The 16,967-nt window shown below is 40.0% G+C and overlaps 1 protein-coding gene across 1 annotated transcript in view; it reads right to left on the bottom strand.

The window, feature by feature from the left end:
- Window positions 1-16,967, bottom strand: part of SEMA3D (semaphorin 3D) — a 155,337-nt gene that overhangs the window by 32,364 nt on the left and 106,006 nt on the right. Inside the window, exons 9-10 of the mRNA XM_036247468.1 lie at window positions 16,859-16,928; window positions 13,809-13,953 (exon numbers count right to left, since the gene is read on the bottom strand). Of these exons, the coding sequence (XP_036103361.1) occupies window positions 13,809-13,953; window positions 16,859-16,928 (215 nt within the window). The remainder of the gene's footprint in view (window positions 1-13,808; window positions 13,954-16,858; window positions 16,929-16,967) is intronic.

Raw genomic sequence — 16,967 nt, forward strand, 5'->3', positions numbered from 1 at the left:
AAATAAATCAGGAGTATTACGCACACCCACATCCACGCCCTGAGTTTGGAGATTTCGTCTCACAGCAGAGGGATGACAGGGCCCTACTAAAGGAGCAAACAGCTTCACCTCTGCCTTTGGTTTTCTCCAGAGGAAAATCCCAGGGAAAGAATTGTACACGGTGGGCCTTCTTGTTTGGTGAAGATCTGACATGAGGTGTTTCCTTATACTACATTAGGTGGTAGTTGAAAAAAAATCACTTAAGATTGTTTTTGTACTGGGCCAGTTAAATTACACAGCTGATTGATTAATATATAAATATAAATTCTGAAAAAGTATTTTTAATATTTCTAAATGTTTGTATCCCAAAATAGATTTGGAGAGGAGAAATTTTTATATCGAGGCTATTTGAGATTTAACAATTCTTACTCAATTTTTTTTACAGGACATTTTGATTTTGTTTTCCCTCTCCTCTTCTTACTACATAGACAAATTTTTTCTGGGTTTAAGCTATTAGTGGAAATTATAACTTATTTATCATTTGCCAATATGCACAAAGTAAAATCAATTAAATCAAGTTATAAAATTAAAACATAGTACTTATAACTACGTATCTCATTTTGCTGCCTAACAAAAATGAGCTATAGTTAGGAAATTCATATGTACGTTTATATCTTTAAAAATAAAGTTTAGCCCTGGCCGGTTTGGCTCAGCGGTTAGAGCGTCCGCCTGCGGTCCTGAGAGACCCGGGTTCGGTTCCCGCTAAGGGCACGTACCTCGGTTGCGGTTTGTCCCCGGCCCTGGTTGGTTGTGCGGGTGGCAGCCGCTCAATGTGTCCCTTTCACATCGATGTTTCCCTCTCTCTCTCTTCCTCTCTCTCCTTCCCACTCTATCTGTACAAAAAATGGAGAAGTGTCCTCGGGTGAGGATAAAAATAAATAAATAAATAAATAAATAAATAAATAAATAAATAAAGTTTAAAAGTTTAACAGTAAAAGCAGCAACTATTTGAAGAGAAAATGGAATTTGTTATGTTACAAAATTAGAAGTTTGTAAATTGTCGAAAACTGGCAAAATGGCCCATGTTAGTGTGGCTCAGTTGGTTGAGCATCATCATGCCAGGCACTGAAAGGTCACCTGTTAGATTCCCAATCAGGGCACATGACCAGGTTGCGGTTCAATCCCGGTCAACAGGATCGATGTATATCTCTCACATTGATTTTTTTTCTCACTCCCTCTCCCTTCCTCTCTCTTTAAAATCAGTAAGAAAGTATATGTATACATTTTAAAAAACTGGCAAAATGATTCATGAGTAGTGAAACATACATTTCTTTAATATTTGAACTTTAAAAAATGGCACTTTCTACATTTTGGATATTGTGAATAGTGTGGCAAGGAACAAGGGAGTGCTAATCTCTCTTCAAGACCCTGATTTCATTTTTTTTGAATAAATACATAGAAGTAAATTGCTGGATCAAAGAAGTTTTATTCTTAATTTTTTGAGGAATCTTCACACTGAATGTGGAATAACTCAAATGTTCATGGATGTATATCACTGGATAAAAAAATAAACACTGTGGCATATTTATACAGTGGACTATTATTCAGCTTTAGGAAAAAAGAAAATCCTGAAATATATGACAACAGAGATGAACCTGGGACACTACGTTAAGTGAAACAAGCCAGTCACAGAAAGACAAATACTGCGTGACCCAGCCATGTAAATCATCTGAAGTAGTCAAATTCATGGAAGCAAAGAATAGAATTGTGATACTCCTCCCCCCAGGATCTGGGGAGCATATAAAATGGAAACTTACTAATCAATGGGTATAAAATTTCAATTACACAAGATAAGTAAGTTCTAGAGATCTACTATGTAACATTATGCCTACAGATAGCAATGCTGTATTGTGCACTTAGAAAATCTGTTAAGAAGGTAGATCTCACTTCAAATGTTGTTACCACAACAACACATTTTAAATACTTTCTTTTCACTTTTTTTATGAGACTTGTTTAAAAATCAAACTCACTTTTAAGTAAACATTAATAATTTTTCATTAAAGCATAAATCCTAAAGAGTCCTTATTAAAACAGAATAAAATGACAGAGTAATTTTATAATAAATCAAATATCAAAAATGAAATCCTCTACCTTTAAAAATCTCCCCCTGACTACGAGTTTTCTAGCATCCTGTTATTTTGGGCATGATTTCAGTTTGATTTCCACAGCTGACCTGTACCACTCAGTATATGGCACATTATTCCATATTTCATTCCATTTGGAGTTTCCTATTACCAAGACCCGAAGTGTGTTAATGATTGCCAAAGTCCATCTGAACAAAACATAGTTTGTTCAGACACGCTATTTGGACACTAGAGGGCAGAAGAATTCCTTGAAGGGATTGAAATCTGTAAATGGATCCTGCGCACCCTTCCGTTTCCAGGCCTATTAATTAACGTTGTAGGGTGGTGATCTCATTGCAAGGCTGAGAATTTAGGTCTGACTTGTCACAGGAAGTACACATTTATGTCAAAACTAAAAAATTAAAGCAGCTATGGCACCCTGAAAGTTGTAGTGTTTATTTACCCTAATGGTAATGTCAACAGAAGGCACTCCTGAGAGAATAAGCCAGAACTCAACTCTGTCAGCAGCATGCATGCAGAAAATGTAAAAGCAAAGGTAGTTTGTAATAATCTATTTAAAAAATTTAACTTGAGTATAAAGTGACTTTCAGTAAAGAGTCAGACATGTCATGGAAAGCAAATCATTCAGCAATGTTTTTATTGAAGTCTGATGTGTTCCCCCAAATCACAACAAAAGAAACAGCAAGTGCAATAAGGCTTCAAAACTCCGGGATTATCTGTGCAGAGAACAGATTCGTCCCTGGGTGTTGGGAGCCGGCTATGTGTCTGACAGAGTCCACGGAGCTGGAGGTCTTGAGTCAAAGACTCAACCTCCCCCACAGTCTCAAGGAATTAGGCTTGCATTGTGCTTGTGCAGCTCGGGACTAAGTGTGACTCAATGTACCTTGAAATACCTGAGATAACAGACTGGATGTTCCTGGGTGGGCCTGGGTGCTCCTGTTATCTGCAAGGCAAACTAATTCTATACAGCATTGTTGTAGCCCTGGGCATTATATCAAGAAGATCCTATTTTCTTATATCACTAAACATTTGCTGTCAGGTATAAAAGGCACGTAAAAAAGCATATCGAGGCTGATCCTGCTGAGGACAGTCCTCCTGATCCCATATCCGTGTTGTTGTCTTCATTCCCACTGCTCGAACTCAGGGACTCTGCTCTCCAGGCTGATTCCTGGCAAAGTGGCACCCGAACAGGGACCTGAGTACTCGAGACACAACTGAAGGTAAGGTGAGGAACTCCGCTAATGCGGCACGCGCAGTAAGGAAAAGGAAAAGAGGAGCAGATTAAATAGTCAGGAGTAAAAGAAAATGGGACAAGCAGGGTCATCTCAGCGCCTTTTTGCTCAGTTAATTCAGTCTCTGCTCCGGGCAAGGGAAGCCAAGGTATCTGAGGAGCAAATACTTACATTTTTAAAGTTTGTTGAATGGGTTTGTTCTTGGTTTCCAGAGGAAGGAACAGTTAACTTGAAAACATGGGAAAAGGTAGGAGAAACATTAAGAGAATGATATACTACTCATGGCCCAGCCAACATTCCTGTAGATACATTTTCTCTGTGGAGTTTAGTGAGGGATTCACTGGACCCCACTCATGAAGTGGAGCAATCCCCAAGAGAAGTGGAAAAGCCTCTTAAGGCAGAGAATGAAGAAAGGGATTCTGAATGGGATAGGGAGGAATTAAACCCCAAAGATCAGGAGGAGTTAGATAATGTTGCAGCTCATTATCATGATGATGGCTTGGGGAAGCTCCCTATAGATACTGTGGGGCAGCTTACACTCAATTGGTATAGTCCCTAAAAAGGCCCTCATGTACTGAGGCCTATCCCTCCCCTTTTATTGCTCTGGAGCCTGTTCCTGTATGTTTCCCCTCAAAAGGAAGTGGGAGGATTATGACTACCAGGAACAGTCCCTCGCCACTGTAACGAGCTCTAATTCAAGCAGAGGAATGAGGGGAGGATGTCTGGGATTCAGGATTTCACTTATTCCCGGTAGTAGAAGCACATGATCCTAATAATCCTGATCAAGTGCAAAGGTCATATTCAATTCTATCTATGAAGACATTAAGAGAGCTGAAAACGGCTGCAATCCAATATGGACCCACGGTGCCTTATACTCTAGCAGTTCTAGAAGGACTTTCAGGAGAAGCACTTATTCCTAATGATTGGACAACATTAGCTAAAGCCTGTCTTATGGGAGGGAATTACTTGATTTGGAAAGCTGAATATTATGATCAGGCCCATATAGCTGCCTGCCACAAACAGGCAAACAATATTCCCATTACTTATGAAATGTTAGTAGGAGAGGGGGTATATATTACTAATAATGCTCAAGTTGTATTCTCGGGAGAAGCATATCAGATTGTTAATGCTATAGCACTATGTGCCTGGAGGGCTCTACCTACTACAGGAAAGACAGAGGATGTGGGGTTGGGGGGTTGAAGATGGGAGTTTTATAACCTTGTGTTAAGCACTCTCACCTGACCTGGGGGGAAACCTGGCCCACCCATGTGTATTGGGTGCTTCATTTGCATGTGAATAAGGGTTTGTGATCTTTTGGCTTCAAGGAAATAATTTTAACCTGAGAGTACCAATCTGCAAATAAATGGAACTGCGTCCAGAGATCTGAAGCATTTGCTCTCTTGCAAAGCGCCCTCTCACTCCAAGCAGCCTGTGCTTGTATGTTCATTGCGTTGCACCCATCTTGGCAGGCCAAGAGATGGCAAGAGGAACTATCAAAAATTAGACAAGGGCTGGATGAACCATATGCTGATTTTGTAGCTAGACTAGCACAGGCCATAGGAAGAACAGTTACAGATGAGGAAGCAGGCAATAGCTTAACTACTCAACTGGCTTTTGAGAATGCAAATCCTGCCTGTCAAGCGGCTATTCGACCATGAAAGAAAAAGGGAGATGTAGATGATTATATTAGGCTATGTGCAGACATAGGTCCCTCCCATATTCAGGGTCTTACCCTTGCAGCTGCTTTGCAGGGAACTACACTGCAAGGGCTAATACAACAGCAGCAAAAAGAAAAAAAGAGAAAAGGAAAATGTTACAGCTGTGGAAAGAAAGGTCATTTTAGCAGAGAATGTTGCTTGAAAGGGGGGGTCAATAATCAAGTACAGGGTAGCAATCAATGCACGCCTGGCCTATGTCCAAAATGCCAAAAGGGAAAGCATTGGGCTAATGAATGTAGGTCGAAAACAAAGATGGGAATCCTCTTAATCAGCAGGGAAACTCCTGACAGGGGCAGCCTCGGCCCCTGTAAACAATCGGGGCAATGTCGGTAGATACACTACAACCCTACCCGGCCAGCGAGGGGTACAGGACCTCTACCGACCCACCCCAGGGAGTGCAGGATTGGACATCAGTGCCTCCTCCTACTTCATACTAACACCTGAAATGGGACCTCGAGCGATTCCTACTGGAATGTATGGGCCTCTGCCTCCAGGACAGTAGGGCTATTATTAGGAAAAAGTGGACTCACTATGAGAGGGCTGCAGGTATTACCTGGAGTCATAGGTAATCATTACACAGGAGAAATTAAAGTCATGTGCACAACTCCTAGAGACATTATAGCTATTACAGCAGGGATGAAAATTGCACAACTAGTGTTAGTTTCTCTTAAAGTTACAGGACAAACTCGATCCTCTCAAAACAGGGGGTCTCATGGATTCGGCTCCACTGATACAGCATACTGGGTGCAAGCCATTGGTTCTCAATGACCAGGAAGAACATTAACTATCAATGGAAAAAAGTTTAAAGGACTCTTAGACACAGGGGCCAATGTATCAGTAGTAAGTCAGTGTCATTGGCCTGACTCATGGCCAGTAACCTCGGCTATGACCACCCTGCAAGGAACAGGACCAACAAACTCTCCCTCACAAAGCTGGCAGATTTTAACCTGGCAAGATGATGAAGGAGAGACAGGACAATTTCAACCATATGTTTTGCCATTCCTCCCAGCAAACCTGTGTGGAAGAGATGTACTGTAAGAAATGGAAATATTAATTTATAGTCCTAATAAGAAAGTAGCTAAACAAATGTTAGATCAAGGATATCTACCTGGAGAGGGACTGGGCAAGCATGGTCAAGGCAGGGAAGTCCCTATACAGCCTAAAGGTAATCAGGATAGACGAGGTTTAGGATATGAGCAAAATTTATAGCAAGGGTCACTGTTATTCCTGCCTCCCTTACTGCAGACCCCATAGTCTGGTTAACAGATGATCTAGTGTGGGTGGAGCAGTGGCCTTTGACCTCAGGAAAAAATACAAGCTGTTCAACAGCTGGTGCAGGGACAGCTGGAGCAAGGACACACAGAATCCTCTAATAGTCCCTGGAATACTCCAATTTTTATAATTAAGGAAAAATCTGGAAAATGGAGATTGCTGCAAGATTTACAAACAGTTAATAAGACCATACAGCTTATGGGACCTTTGCAACCAGGCCTCCCCTCTCCAGTAGCTATTCCTAAGGGATGTCATCTTATTGTAATTGATTTAAAGGATTGTTCTTTCACCATTTCATTATATCCAGAAGATCGAGAGCAATTTCCATTCAGTGTCCCCTCAACTAATTAAAAAAAACCCTATGCAGCCCTGGCCGGTTTGGCTCAGCAGTTAGAGTGTCAGCCTGCAGTCCACAGAGACCCAGATTCGGTTCCTGCTAAGGGCATGTACCTTGGCTGCAGTTTATCCCCGGCCCTGGATGGGTCGTGTGGGTGGCGGCCACTCGATGTGTCCCTTTCACACTGATGTTTCTCTCTCTCTCTTCCTCTCTCTCCTTCCCACTCTAACTGAATAAAAAATGGAAAAAATGTTCTCGGGTGAGGATAAAAAAAAAAATCCTATGCAAAGATATCATTGGAAGATCCTGCCTCAGGGTATGGCTAATAGTCTCACATTATGTGAAAAGTTTGTTGCTGCGGCCATCGCTGGCGCGTGAACCATCTTTCCGGAAGCTTATATTATTCATTATATGGATGACATTGTGCTCGCACATAAAGATCCTGTTCTGTTGAGAGATATTTATGCTTCCCTGCAGGAACAATTGCACGGATTAATGTGAAAAGGTGCAACAAACAGCCCTCTACAATTATCTAGGAAAATTAATCGAAGGACAAAAGATAAAACCTCAAAAGTTTCAGTTTAGAACAGATCACTTACAAACCTTAAATGATTTTCAAAAATTACTGGGATATAAAAATTGGTAAAGGCCTTCCCTGGGTATTACTACAGGAGAATTAAAACCCCTTTTTGACATATTAAAAGGAGACTCTAATCCAACTAGTCCTCGTCAATTAACTAACAAAGGAAAGGCAGCATTAAAAGTGGTAGAAGATGCCATAGCTACTCAGGCAGTTCAGAGGAGAGACCACCAATCTCCTTGGTAAATCCTTATCCTCCCTGCGGTATACCTACCTGTGGGATTGTTTTGGCAACAAGGTCCTATAGAATGGATTCATCTCTCCTCCTCTCAAAAAAAGGTGACCCCCCCCCCCCTTATGCTAGTTCCATTGCTCAGCTCCTCATGCAAGGGGAAAAAAGAGCCATTGAATTACTTGGCACAGAGCCTCCTCTCATTGTTGTACCTTATACCAGGCAGCAACAATGGTTATGGCAAAACGAGAAAAGAGGCAATTGGCATTAATTGGTTTTACAGAACAAATGGACTGTCATTATCCAGCTGATAAATTCCTACAATTATTCATCCAAAATCCAATTATATTTCCAAAAATTATCCAAACGCATCCTATTGTGGATGCTGCGCTGGTGTTCACTGATGGCTCTACCACTGGGGTTGCTAGTTATGTCGTTAGTGGGCGAGGTTATGCTTCGCAGACCTCGCATAGCTCAGCCCAACGAGTGGAGCTAGAAGCAGTATTAGCAGTATTTAAAGAAATATCGCAGCCCTTTAATCTGTATACAAATTCAAAATATATTGTTTCCCTAATGAAAAGTTTAGAAATAGCTATTCTTACTGAAAGTGACTCTTCTATAGTTATTAATATGTTTTTAAATTTACAACAATTAATTCAACAATGGTGACATCCTTGTTTTATTGGTCATGTTCAAGCACATTCCAGCCTACCTGGTCCCTTAGCAGCAGGGAATGCGCAAGCAGATGCCTTAACATGAGGGACATATTTTGTTGCCTCTGCAACTGATCAGGCTAAGGCTTCTCATGCTATTCATCATTAAAACTCAGCAGGGTTAAGAAGGCAATTTAATATTACCAGTGAAGCTGCTCGTCAAATAGATAAAGCATGCCCTGCATGCCCTGAGCATTTGCCCCCAGTGCCTCCATATGGTATAAACCCTCGTGGGTTGCTCCCAGGAAAATGATGGCAAATGGATGTTATCTATGTCCCTGAATTTGGAAGGCAATCTTATGTGCACGTCACTATTGATACATACTCAGGATTTTTAGTTGCTACCGCTAGGACAGGAGAAAATGTTACACAAGTCATTGGTCTCATACTGACTTGTTTGCTGTCGTAGGCATTCCAGCCATGATAAATACAGACAACGGCCCTGCCTATACTAGTAAAAGTTTTGCACAATTTTCCAGACATTCAAAGTCTCCCGCACCACAGGCATTCCGCACAATCCCCAGGGACAAGGCATTATCGAACTAGCCAATCAGTCCCCTAAGACTCAAATTCAAAAAGTAAAGAAAGAGGAGTACGGCCCTTTTATGCCCAATAATATCTTAAACCTAGCTTTCTATACTCTTAATTTTTAAAATTCGGATGCATCAGGACACTCTGCGGCTGAAAGGCATTGGCGTTCTCCCTCTGGTAAGTCCGCTGAAGTCCACTGGAAAGATCCCCTAAGTAACGAGTGGCAAAGACTAGACCTAGTACTAATCTGGTGGCGAGGTTATATTTGTGTTTCTCCTAAGAATCAACAAAATCTGCGGTGGGTTCCAGAGCAACTCGTCCAACAGGATGGAACCTGTGGATTTAACCAACAAGATGCGCCGCCTGAGCATCCGTGCTCCACAACAATACCCTCGCACTTGTCCTTGGGGGTCGAGAGGGACACGGGAGGCTGCTTTCTGACCTGGGGTCAGATCAAGAGACTGACACAGGAAGCGAAGGATCACCTGGTTGCTGGAGGAGGCTCTACTGGCCCGTCCTCTATGTTCCTAATGATGCCGGCTCTAACCTCCAACCAGGTAATGGACTTTGCGCTGAACAGATTTATTGGGCTTATGTGCCTGATCCTCCTTTGCTTAGGGCTGTGGAATGGGATGATCTCATGGTCCCAGTTTTTGTATCGAACACAGAAATTCTAGGCCTCCCATCTGCAGACCGTCTCACGCCCCAGTGGGCTGGAGGATTTATTTATACAGAAAAATCTCTTTGGCCACCTATGTGTTTTTCTGAAACAGAGACTACTGGGTGTGTGAGAGTGAGTAAGGACCATAAGATGACTCATGGATTACTTAACACTTCCGGAGAAAGTTTTGGAACATTTCAACAGAAGGAATGGAGTATTTACATTACTGGATTTCCCTCCAGGGGAAAGAAGCTTGGAGAAGTAATAACTCCCTCTAACCTGCCCCCTTGTGGAAATGCTACACATGTATTTAAAACCTATCCAGGATGGAGACAATGCAGCTATGGATTGACTGTACAGCACCCTATCGAAGGGACAGGAGAGGTCCTAGGTGACTGGTCAAGGGCTAATCCCCGGGGTACATCGACTTATCAACTAACAGAAACTCCAGGGGGTTTTATAGAAGGCATATTGGTTACACAGTGAGGTCACATACAAAAAAGTGCATGAAAACTGGTAACTAATCTAGACTTAATTATCACGCATCCTGGGACTCAGAGTTATACTCTGCAATCACATGGTAATGCCTACTCCTGTGTTGGGCCTCCTTATGTGTTAATTGTTGGAAAAGTGATCATAACAAAAGATTCAGGACATTATGATATTCAATGTATTAATTGCAATCTTACCAATTGTGTTTCTCACAGTAATTGGGGAAAAGATTTGTTAATTTTGCGTCAACCAGCATTTGTCATGGTACCAGTAAGAGTGAATGGTCAATGGTAGGATAATAAGGGACTTGAAGCCTTAAAAGAACTAAATGCATTGCTTGATCGGCAAAAGCAGTTTCTAGGTTTAATTGCAGGTACTTCAGCTCTAGTATCTTTTGTGGCTACCGCACAGTAGCAGGAGTATCTTTGACACAAGAAATTCACACAGCTCCATATGTAAATGGCTTAGCAAAAAATATTTCTGATGCCTTAGGGGCACAGAAGAAGATAGATAAAAAAAAATAGAGGCTAAACTTAATGCATTGGAAGAAGCAGTGTTGCTAATAGGAGATCAAACTCAGAGCATAAAGGTGCGGATCTCTTTGCAGTGTCATGTTCAGTTTCAATGGATTTGTGTAACTCAAACAATATATAATCAATCAGAATGGGGATGGGATAAAATACATAACCATTTACTAGGGATTTGGAGTGGTCAAAATTTTTCAATAGATATAGCGAGATTACATGCGGATATTAATGCTATTAGGACTGCACCCCCATTAGATACTTCCCCTGCTGAATTAGCTAAAGAATTATTTGATAAATTTCAAACACTCATCTCTGGGCATGGATTAACATCATTATTCTATTCGGGGGTAATGCTTGCTATCATTGTGGTAATATTATGGCTGTTCCCAGTCTGCGTCCAGGCAGGAATGTGGAACATGTCCAAGATGCAAACAGGAATCTACCTACTGAGTTTAAAAAATAAAGAAGGGAGAGATGCTGGGAGCCAGCTAGGTGTCTGATAGAGTCCATGGAGCCTGGAGGTCTTGAGTCAAAGACTCAACCTCCCCCACAGTCTCAAGGAATTAGGCTTGCATTGTGCTTGTGTAGCTCGGGACTAAGTGTGACTATTCAATGTACCTTGAAATACCTGAGATAACAGACTGGGTTCCTGGGTGGGCCTGGGGGTTCCTGTTATCTGCAAGGCAAACTAATTCTATACAGCATTGTTGTAGCCCTGGGCATTATATCAAGAAGATCCTATTTTCTTATAACACTAAACTTTTGCTGTCAGGTATAAAAGGCATGTAAAAAAGCATATTGAGGCTGATCCTGCTGAGGACAGTCCTCCTGATCCCATATCCGTGTTGTTGTCTTCATTCCCACTGCTCGAACTCGGGGACTCTGCTCTCCAGGCTGGTTCCTGGCACCCGGGAAACACTGCAAGGTTTTGTTTGGTTGTTCACTTTTATCACTTTGAAGGTAGAATGGCATGGAAATAACAGCATTTGACTTGTAGTTATGTAGTTATGACTTGTAGGTAAGTTTAATACGGTCTCATCACTTCATAAGCTATGAGACCATGAGCATGAGTTTACCCTCACTGGCCTTTTTCTTATCCATAAAATATCTACACTATTAAGTTGTTGTAAAAATGTACTGAGATAACATGCAAGGTCTTATCTCTGTGTGTGGATCATGATGCATGTTCAATAATGGCGTTTGACTAAAATTTCTGACCTGGAGGTTTGTAGAGAATCAAAACATACACAGCTTTATTTGAATGAAAATTATTGAAATTAGGTGGCTTAAAAACAAATGAGAGAGGATATAGAAGATTATGTACAAATAAATGCCATTAATTTTAGTTAGGGCATGCAGTGATATTATTAATCAGATAATTTTAGGAAATAGGTGAATCTTAGAGAATATTAAGAATAAAGGAGAGCCTGGCCAGTGTGGCTCAGTGGTTGAGCACTGACCCATGCACTAAGAGGATGCCAATTCGATTCCCGGTCAGGGCACATGCCCAGGTTGTGGGCAAATCCCCAGTGGGGGGCATGCAGGAGGCGGCCAACTGATGTTCTCTCTCATTGATGTTTCTATCTCTCTCCCTTTCCCTTCCTCTTTCTCTCAAATCAATAAAGAAAAAAAATTTAAAAAATAATAATAAAGGAGAGAAGAATGGTCAGAAAACTCCAACATTCCTCTTTATCCTTCTGTTTGGAAATACAATATTGAGAAACATATTTAATTATTCTGAGGATCAGTTTTCTCCTCTGAAACTGACAAGGATATATGTGGTCTCTAGTATCCATTCTGGTTCTTAGATTCTCAAAATTTGACAAGTGTACTTACTTGATACATAGAAAAATATAATTTCAATGACTTTATGAATACAAAATTATTTAAAATGGTAAAGTTAGTTTATAAAATGTATATTTGTATAACATATTTTCACATAATATATAATGTTCCTAACTTCAACACCAGCCCTCCAAAATATAAAATATTATGTAGAAAATCCTACTAATAGAATTGTATGCAAACAAAGAGTAAATGTTTATTTAAAAAATAAAGTAATGAAGCAAAAAGGTTACACATTTATTTATGATTTTAGACACTTTCAAATTTGGTCATAGTGATTTCAAAGAGAGTATGAAAATAACTAGTTACTTAGAAATAATTGGTATCTTTTGGATACTATGTATAGATTTCTAGATATGCTCACACATCTTTCAGAAGGAGAAGTCATCACCATTCTTACACAGAACCAATTAGAAAAGATTGGCCATTAAGATATAATTTTAAAATACTTCAGTATTTTTGTTTTATATAAATAAATTCTTTAAACTGCCTTATATGGTTACCCCCATCTACCAGCATAGATATAATCTGAATTTAGTTCAGAACAACAAGAAAGAATGACCCCCGCCACCACACTTTTAAGTAAAACTGTAAAATAACCTCTGATAATAACTAGGATAATTTTTAAAAATCTGAGTTCCATAAAAAAGGACACGATCTACTGATCAAACACTGCTCTGTTACCGTCCAGAGGGAGACGTCTGTGTCCCCATTACCAGCAGTGGCCTGAGAACGAACTAGGGATAAAACATGATTTACAAGGCATAATTCTCAAAGCTCAGCTTCAGATGTAAATATGTGCACACATTTTTAAAAAGCACAGAAATTCAATGAGAAATATTGATGTTTAGAAATGATCAAAGAATAACCCTGTTAAATGACAGACACTTCTTATGCCTGATAATAGTTTTCCGTTTTGAAATTGTTAAAAAGAAGAAATAGTTAAGTATTTCTTGGGCAGTGTGGACACCAGCTATTCCCCAGGCAGTTCTGAACTCTTCCCAAGCATATCTGCAGTGTCAACACTTTATGTTTCTCGTTCGCAGCAGCACAGACTGGTCTGTTTACCATCATATGCTGCTGCTTCTCTCCTTGATGAAAAACCCTCCTTATTGACATGCTTCTCTATGGGGGTGTCGCGAATTCACGTTTCAGGGAAGTGGCTGTGTCTGTAGGAGGAAATGACATGGACGGCGAGGAGCCCATGCTTCGTGGCATCCCCAGCTCTTTCAGGCAGGAGCAGGGAAGTGATGCCCACGGCCACCTCCGTGGTAACCAGGCTTTCTGGATTCCCTTTGTATCTTCCTGTAATATAACCTAATTAAATTTGGGAAACACACTTTACAACCATGTCTATTTACCCTTCATAATCCCTTAGTAAAATATATCTCAGGGATGTTTCTGGACTGACTGTAAATAAATAATAGTTCATTTTAAAAACCTGCAGTACTTGTTGCTATGGTGAAGAATGCAGTTTATTACAACAGATTCAGAAAGAGAATACAGGCTTAAGAAAATCATTTCATTATTGAGTTGAGTACATACAGTGCCAGGGCGGGGGTAAGGAATCCTTCCGTCATACTGCACCCAGCGATGGTCTGCACTTTCCTTATGAGCGTAGGGGCCGTTGAACACCGCTCGGATGTCAGCCATGCTATACACACAAACAGCGGAGCCTTTGAAGATGGAGCTGAAAGAGAGCAAGATCCGATCCTTCACCGCTTCACTCACTGTCCACGTACTGAGCACTAATATGATAGGTGCTGCAGACAAAATGCAGGTATGATCTCAAGGAGCTTATAGCCAGGTAATCCTAAATAAAATGTATTAACAGCTATGTTACAGGTAATTACGGTCAGCTAAGCAGAACACAAATGGGTACCCAATTCTGGGCTGTCTGGTAAGTTTTCAGGGAGTAGGTGGCATCTAAGTGACCCTTAATGGATAAATAAGAATTTCCTAGGAAAACTGGAGGATAGAAAGAAATATGTAGAAAAGAGTATTATATTTATCCACATGCTTTTAAATTTTATTTAAAATTATTATAGCATAATGCCTTCTAAAGAACTTATAAAATAAAAAGTACATTATCTACTTTAAAAAAATATTAATTTAGACATGTAATTAATATTTATGTGTCTATTTTCTTAAAGTGAATAAATAACCATAAGTACTGGCTATTAATTTCCTCATACATAATGTTTCATTAATTTTAAAATGTTAAAACAATCTTTTTTGTTCCTTCTTGAATTTGAGTTTACATACGTAACTTATCTGATGCTTCAAATTATTCATAATTACACAGGATTGGAGCACATATAATTAAGAGGCAGAAAAGCTCCATGGGAACTGGGCAGTTTTGCCAACCAGTGATGAAAACTGTTAACAGCAGCTATCAGATATTACGCTTTTAATTTAATTATGGAAATCAAAACACATTTTCTCTGCGTCTAAAACTTTCAATGATACCTGTTCTTAAATATAAGATCACCCTTTATGATGAAAGAGACATATCATCTCAGCACTACACAAATGAGCTAAGGATTCTCTTAGCAGGAGTAACTCACTCGTTAATATTTTTGGAATGACATTAATGAGAAGTCCTGGGAGCTGACCGTAACCAGGCACCTGGGAGAAAACTAGCTGCTAGGAAGGGAGGTGATGTTCCCATAAAAATCACATGACCTGCCTATGATATTTTAAAGCGATGATGCGTCGTGCTTAATGACATTGCTATTATTGCAGATTAATTATATCTTCTCATTGGACAAAGGCTGTGGCTTGCATTACCTCAGTCTGCAGGGCGGCGTTAAAAATAAGGTAATAAATTACACCAAGAACAAAGCTAACTTGTCATTTCACACCCTGGGTGGGCAGAAGCTTGGTAGGAAGAAAGGAAAACTATCTGGAGGCTACATCTCCCTGGCACATCTCTGCCTCGTGTGTGGAACACAGGAACTTCAAAGGCAGCTCTGTGCGTGGAAAGACCCAAGAGACTTGGGCTGAGATGCGTAACTTGAGTAACTACAGCCATTTGTTCTTCCTGCACCTTGTAGTTAAGACATAAATTAGCAGGAAAATGAAGCTAAAAATAGCATCTTTTGAGGGGTATCTTCTTTATTCTCACATTGAAATGTTCACATGTTCTATCTTATAATGGACCAACTAGTATTTTGTTTTCTGATATAGTCTGAGCCAATAGTCCCTTCAAGTTTATACATAAGGTAGAATGCATATGTAAATGAAGGTAATGCCACAGAAATAAAATTATAATTTTCCCACAAAAATAGTGTATTAATATAATCAAAAGGAGGGAGTTAGACCATTTCTCTAATACCTACAGCGACACTGCCAACCTCTCCAAATCTAATATCAATATGCATTGATGAACATTGATAGCAAAGCCATGGGAAAAAGTGCAAAGTATTTCAGAGAATGTACTGTAGGCAGTAATATGTAACAGGAATAAAGGTGCACTTTGAACATGGTCCAATGTAAGTTACTGAATTCAATAAAATTAATATTAAACAAAATTAAATAGGGTCCATATAGTCTTTAAGAAAGTTCCATAGATGCAAGGAAAACTTTTAAGAAAGTCACAGAGATTCAGTGACAAATACAGGACAGTTTTATGCATAAAGAAGAAAAGAATACAGCATAGAAAATGAGGAGAACACTTTTAGCTCTTGTCCCATTTTTACTACTAATAGGCTCCTTTTTTTTGTGGCAAGTATAAAAACTCACCTTGCCTATATTAGTAGAGCAGTGATGATATGGTGATAATAGCAGCCAAACTCCCATCTTCATAGGGTCATGAGGAAGCACAAATAAGATAGCATGTAATGTCATTTTAAAAGTCAAGAGTTCTGCCCTGGCCAGTTGCTCGCTCAGCAGTTAGAGCATTGGCCTGCGGACCAGAGAGACCTGGGTTCGGTTCCTGCAAAGGGCATGTACCTCAGTTGCAGTTTGTCCCTGGCCCTGGTTGGGGTCGTGTGGATGGCGACCAGTTGATGTGTCTCTCTCACATCGATGTTTCTCTTTCTCTCTTTCTCCCTCCTGCTCTTTCTGAAGATAAATGCAAAAATGTCCTCGAGTGAGGATAAAAGAAAAAGTCAAGAGTGTCCAATCTCCTGATTACAGCTTAGCCAAAGACTGAGACGTGTAGTTCTTTAGTGCTACCTCGATGTCACGCAAGTTGATATACTCATTCTGATCAGGGTGTGCCTATGCCTTTGTACCCAGTCATTTTAGTCTCAGAACTGAGCTCACAGATATACCTGCTCACACAGGAGGTGGCACATGTACAAGGTTAGTCGCTGAGGCATTATGTGTACTAGTAAAGGATTGGAAACAATGGAAATGTCTGTGCACAAGGGACTGTTGAAATAAATTGTGGCAAATGATATAGAGGGTAAAAAAGAATGAGACATTTTATGTATTGATATTTAAAGATTTCTATGAAACGAGAGGTGAAAAGAAAAATAAAAAATGTATATCTTTCACACAAAAGGAAGGGGCAAAAGAACATTGACTGTATTTTCTTACTTATATATAACAATTCTCTAGAAGAATTACAAGCTTTTTTTTTAACTTACCTGGTTGTAGTAAAGACTCCATATACTACAGGATTTCTTTCATCTCTTGTGGGGAGTAAGTAAATATCTTCTGTTAATGGGAAAAAATAACAATTCACTATATTTTTAG

This window comes from Molossus molossus, unplaced genomic scaffold (genome assembly GCF_014108415.1).
Source record: "Molossus molossus isolate mMolMol1 unplaced genomic scaffold, mMolMol1.p scaffold_m16_p_7, whole genome shotgun sequence".
NCBI lineage: Eukaryota > Metazoa > Chordata > Mammalia > Chiroptera > Molossidae > Molossus > Molossus molossus.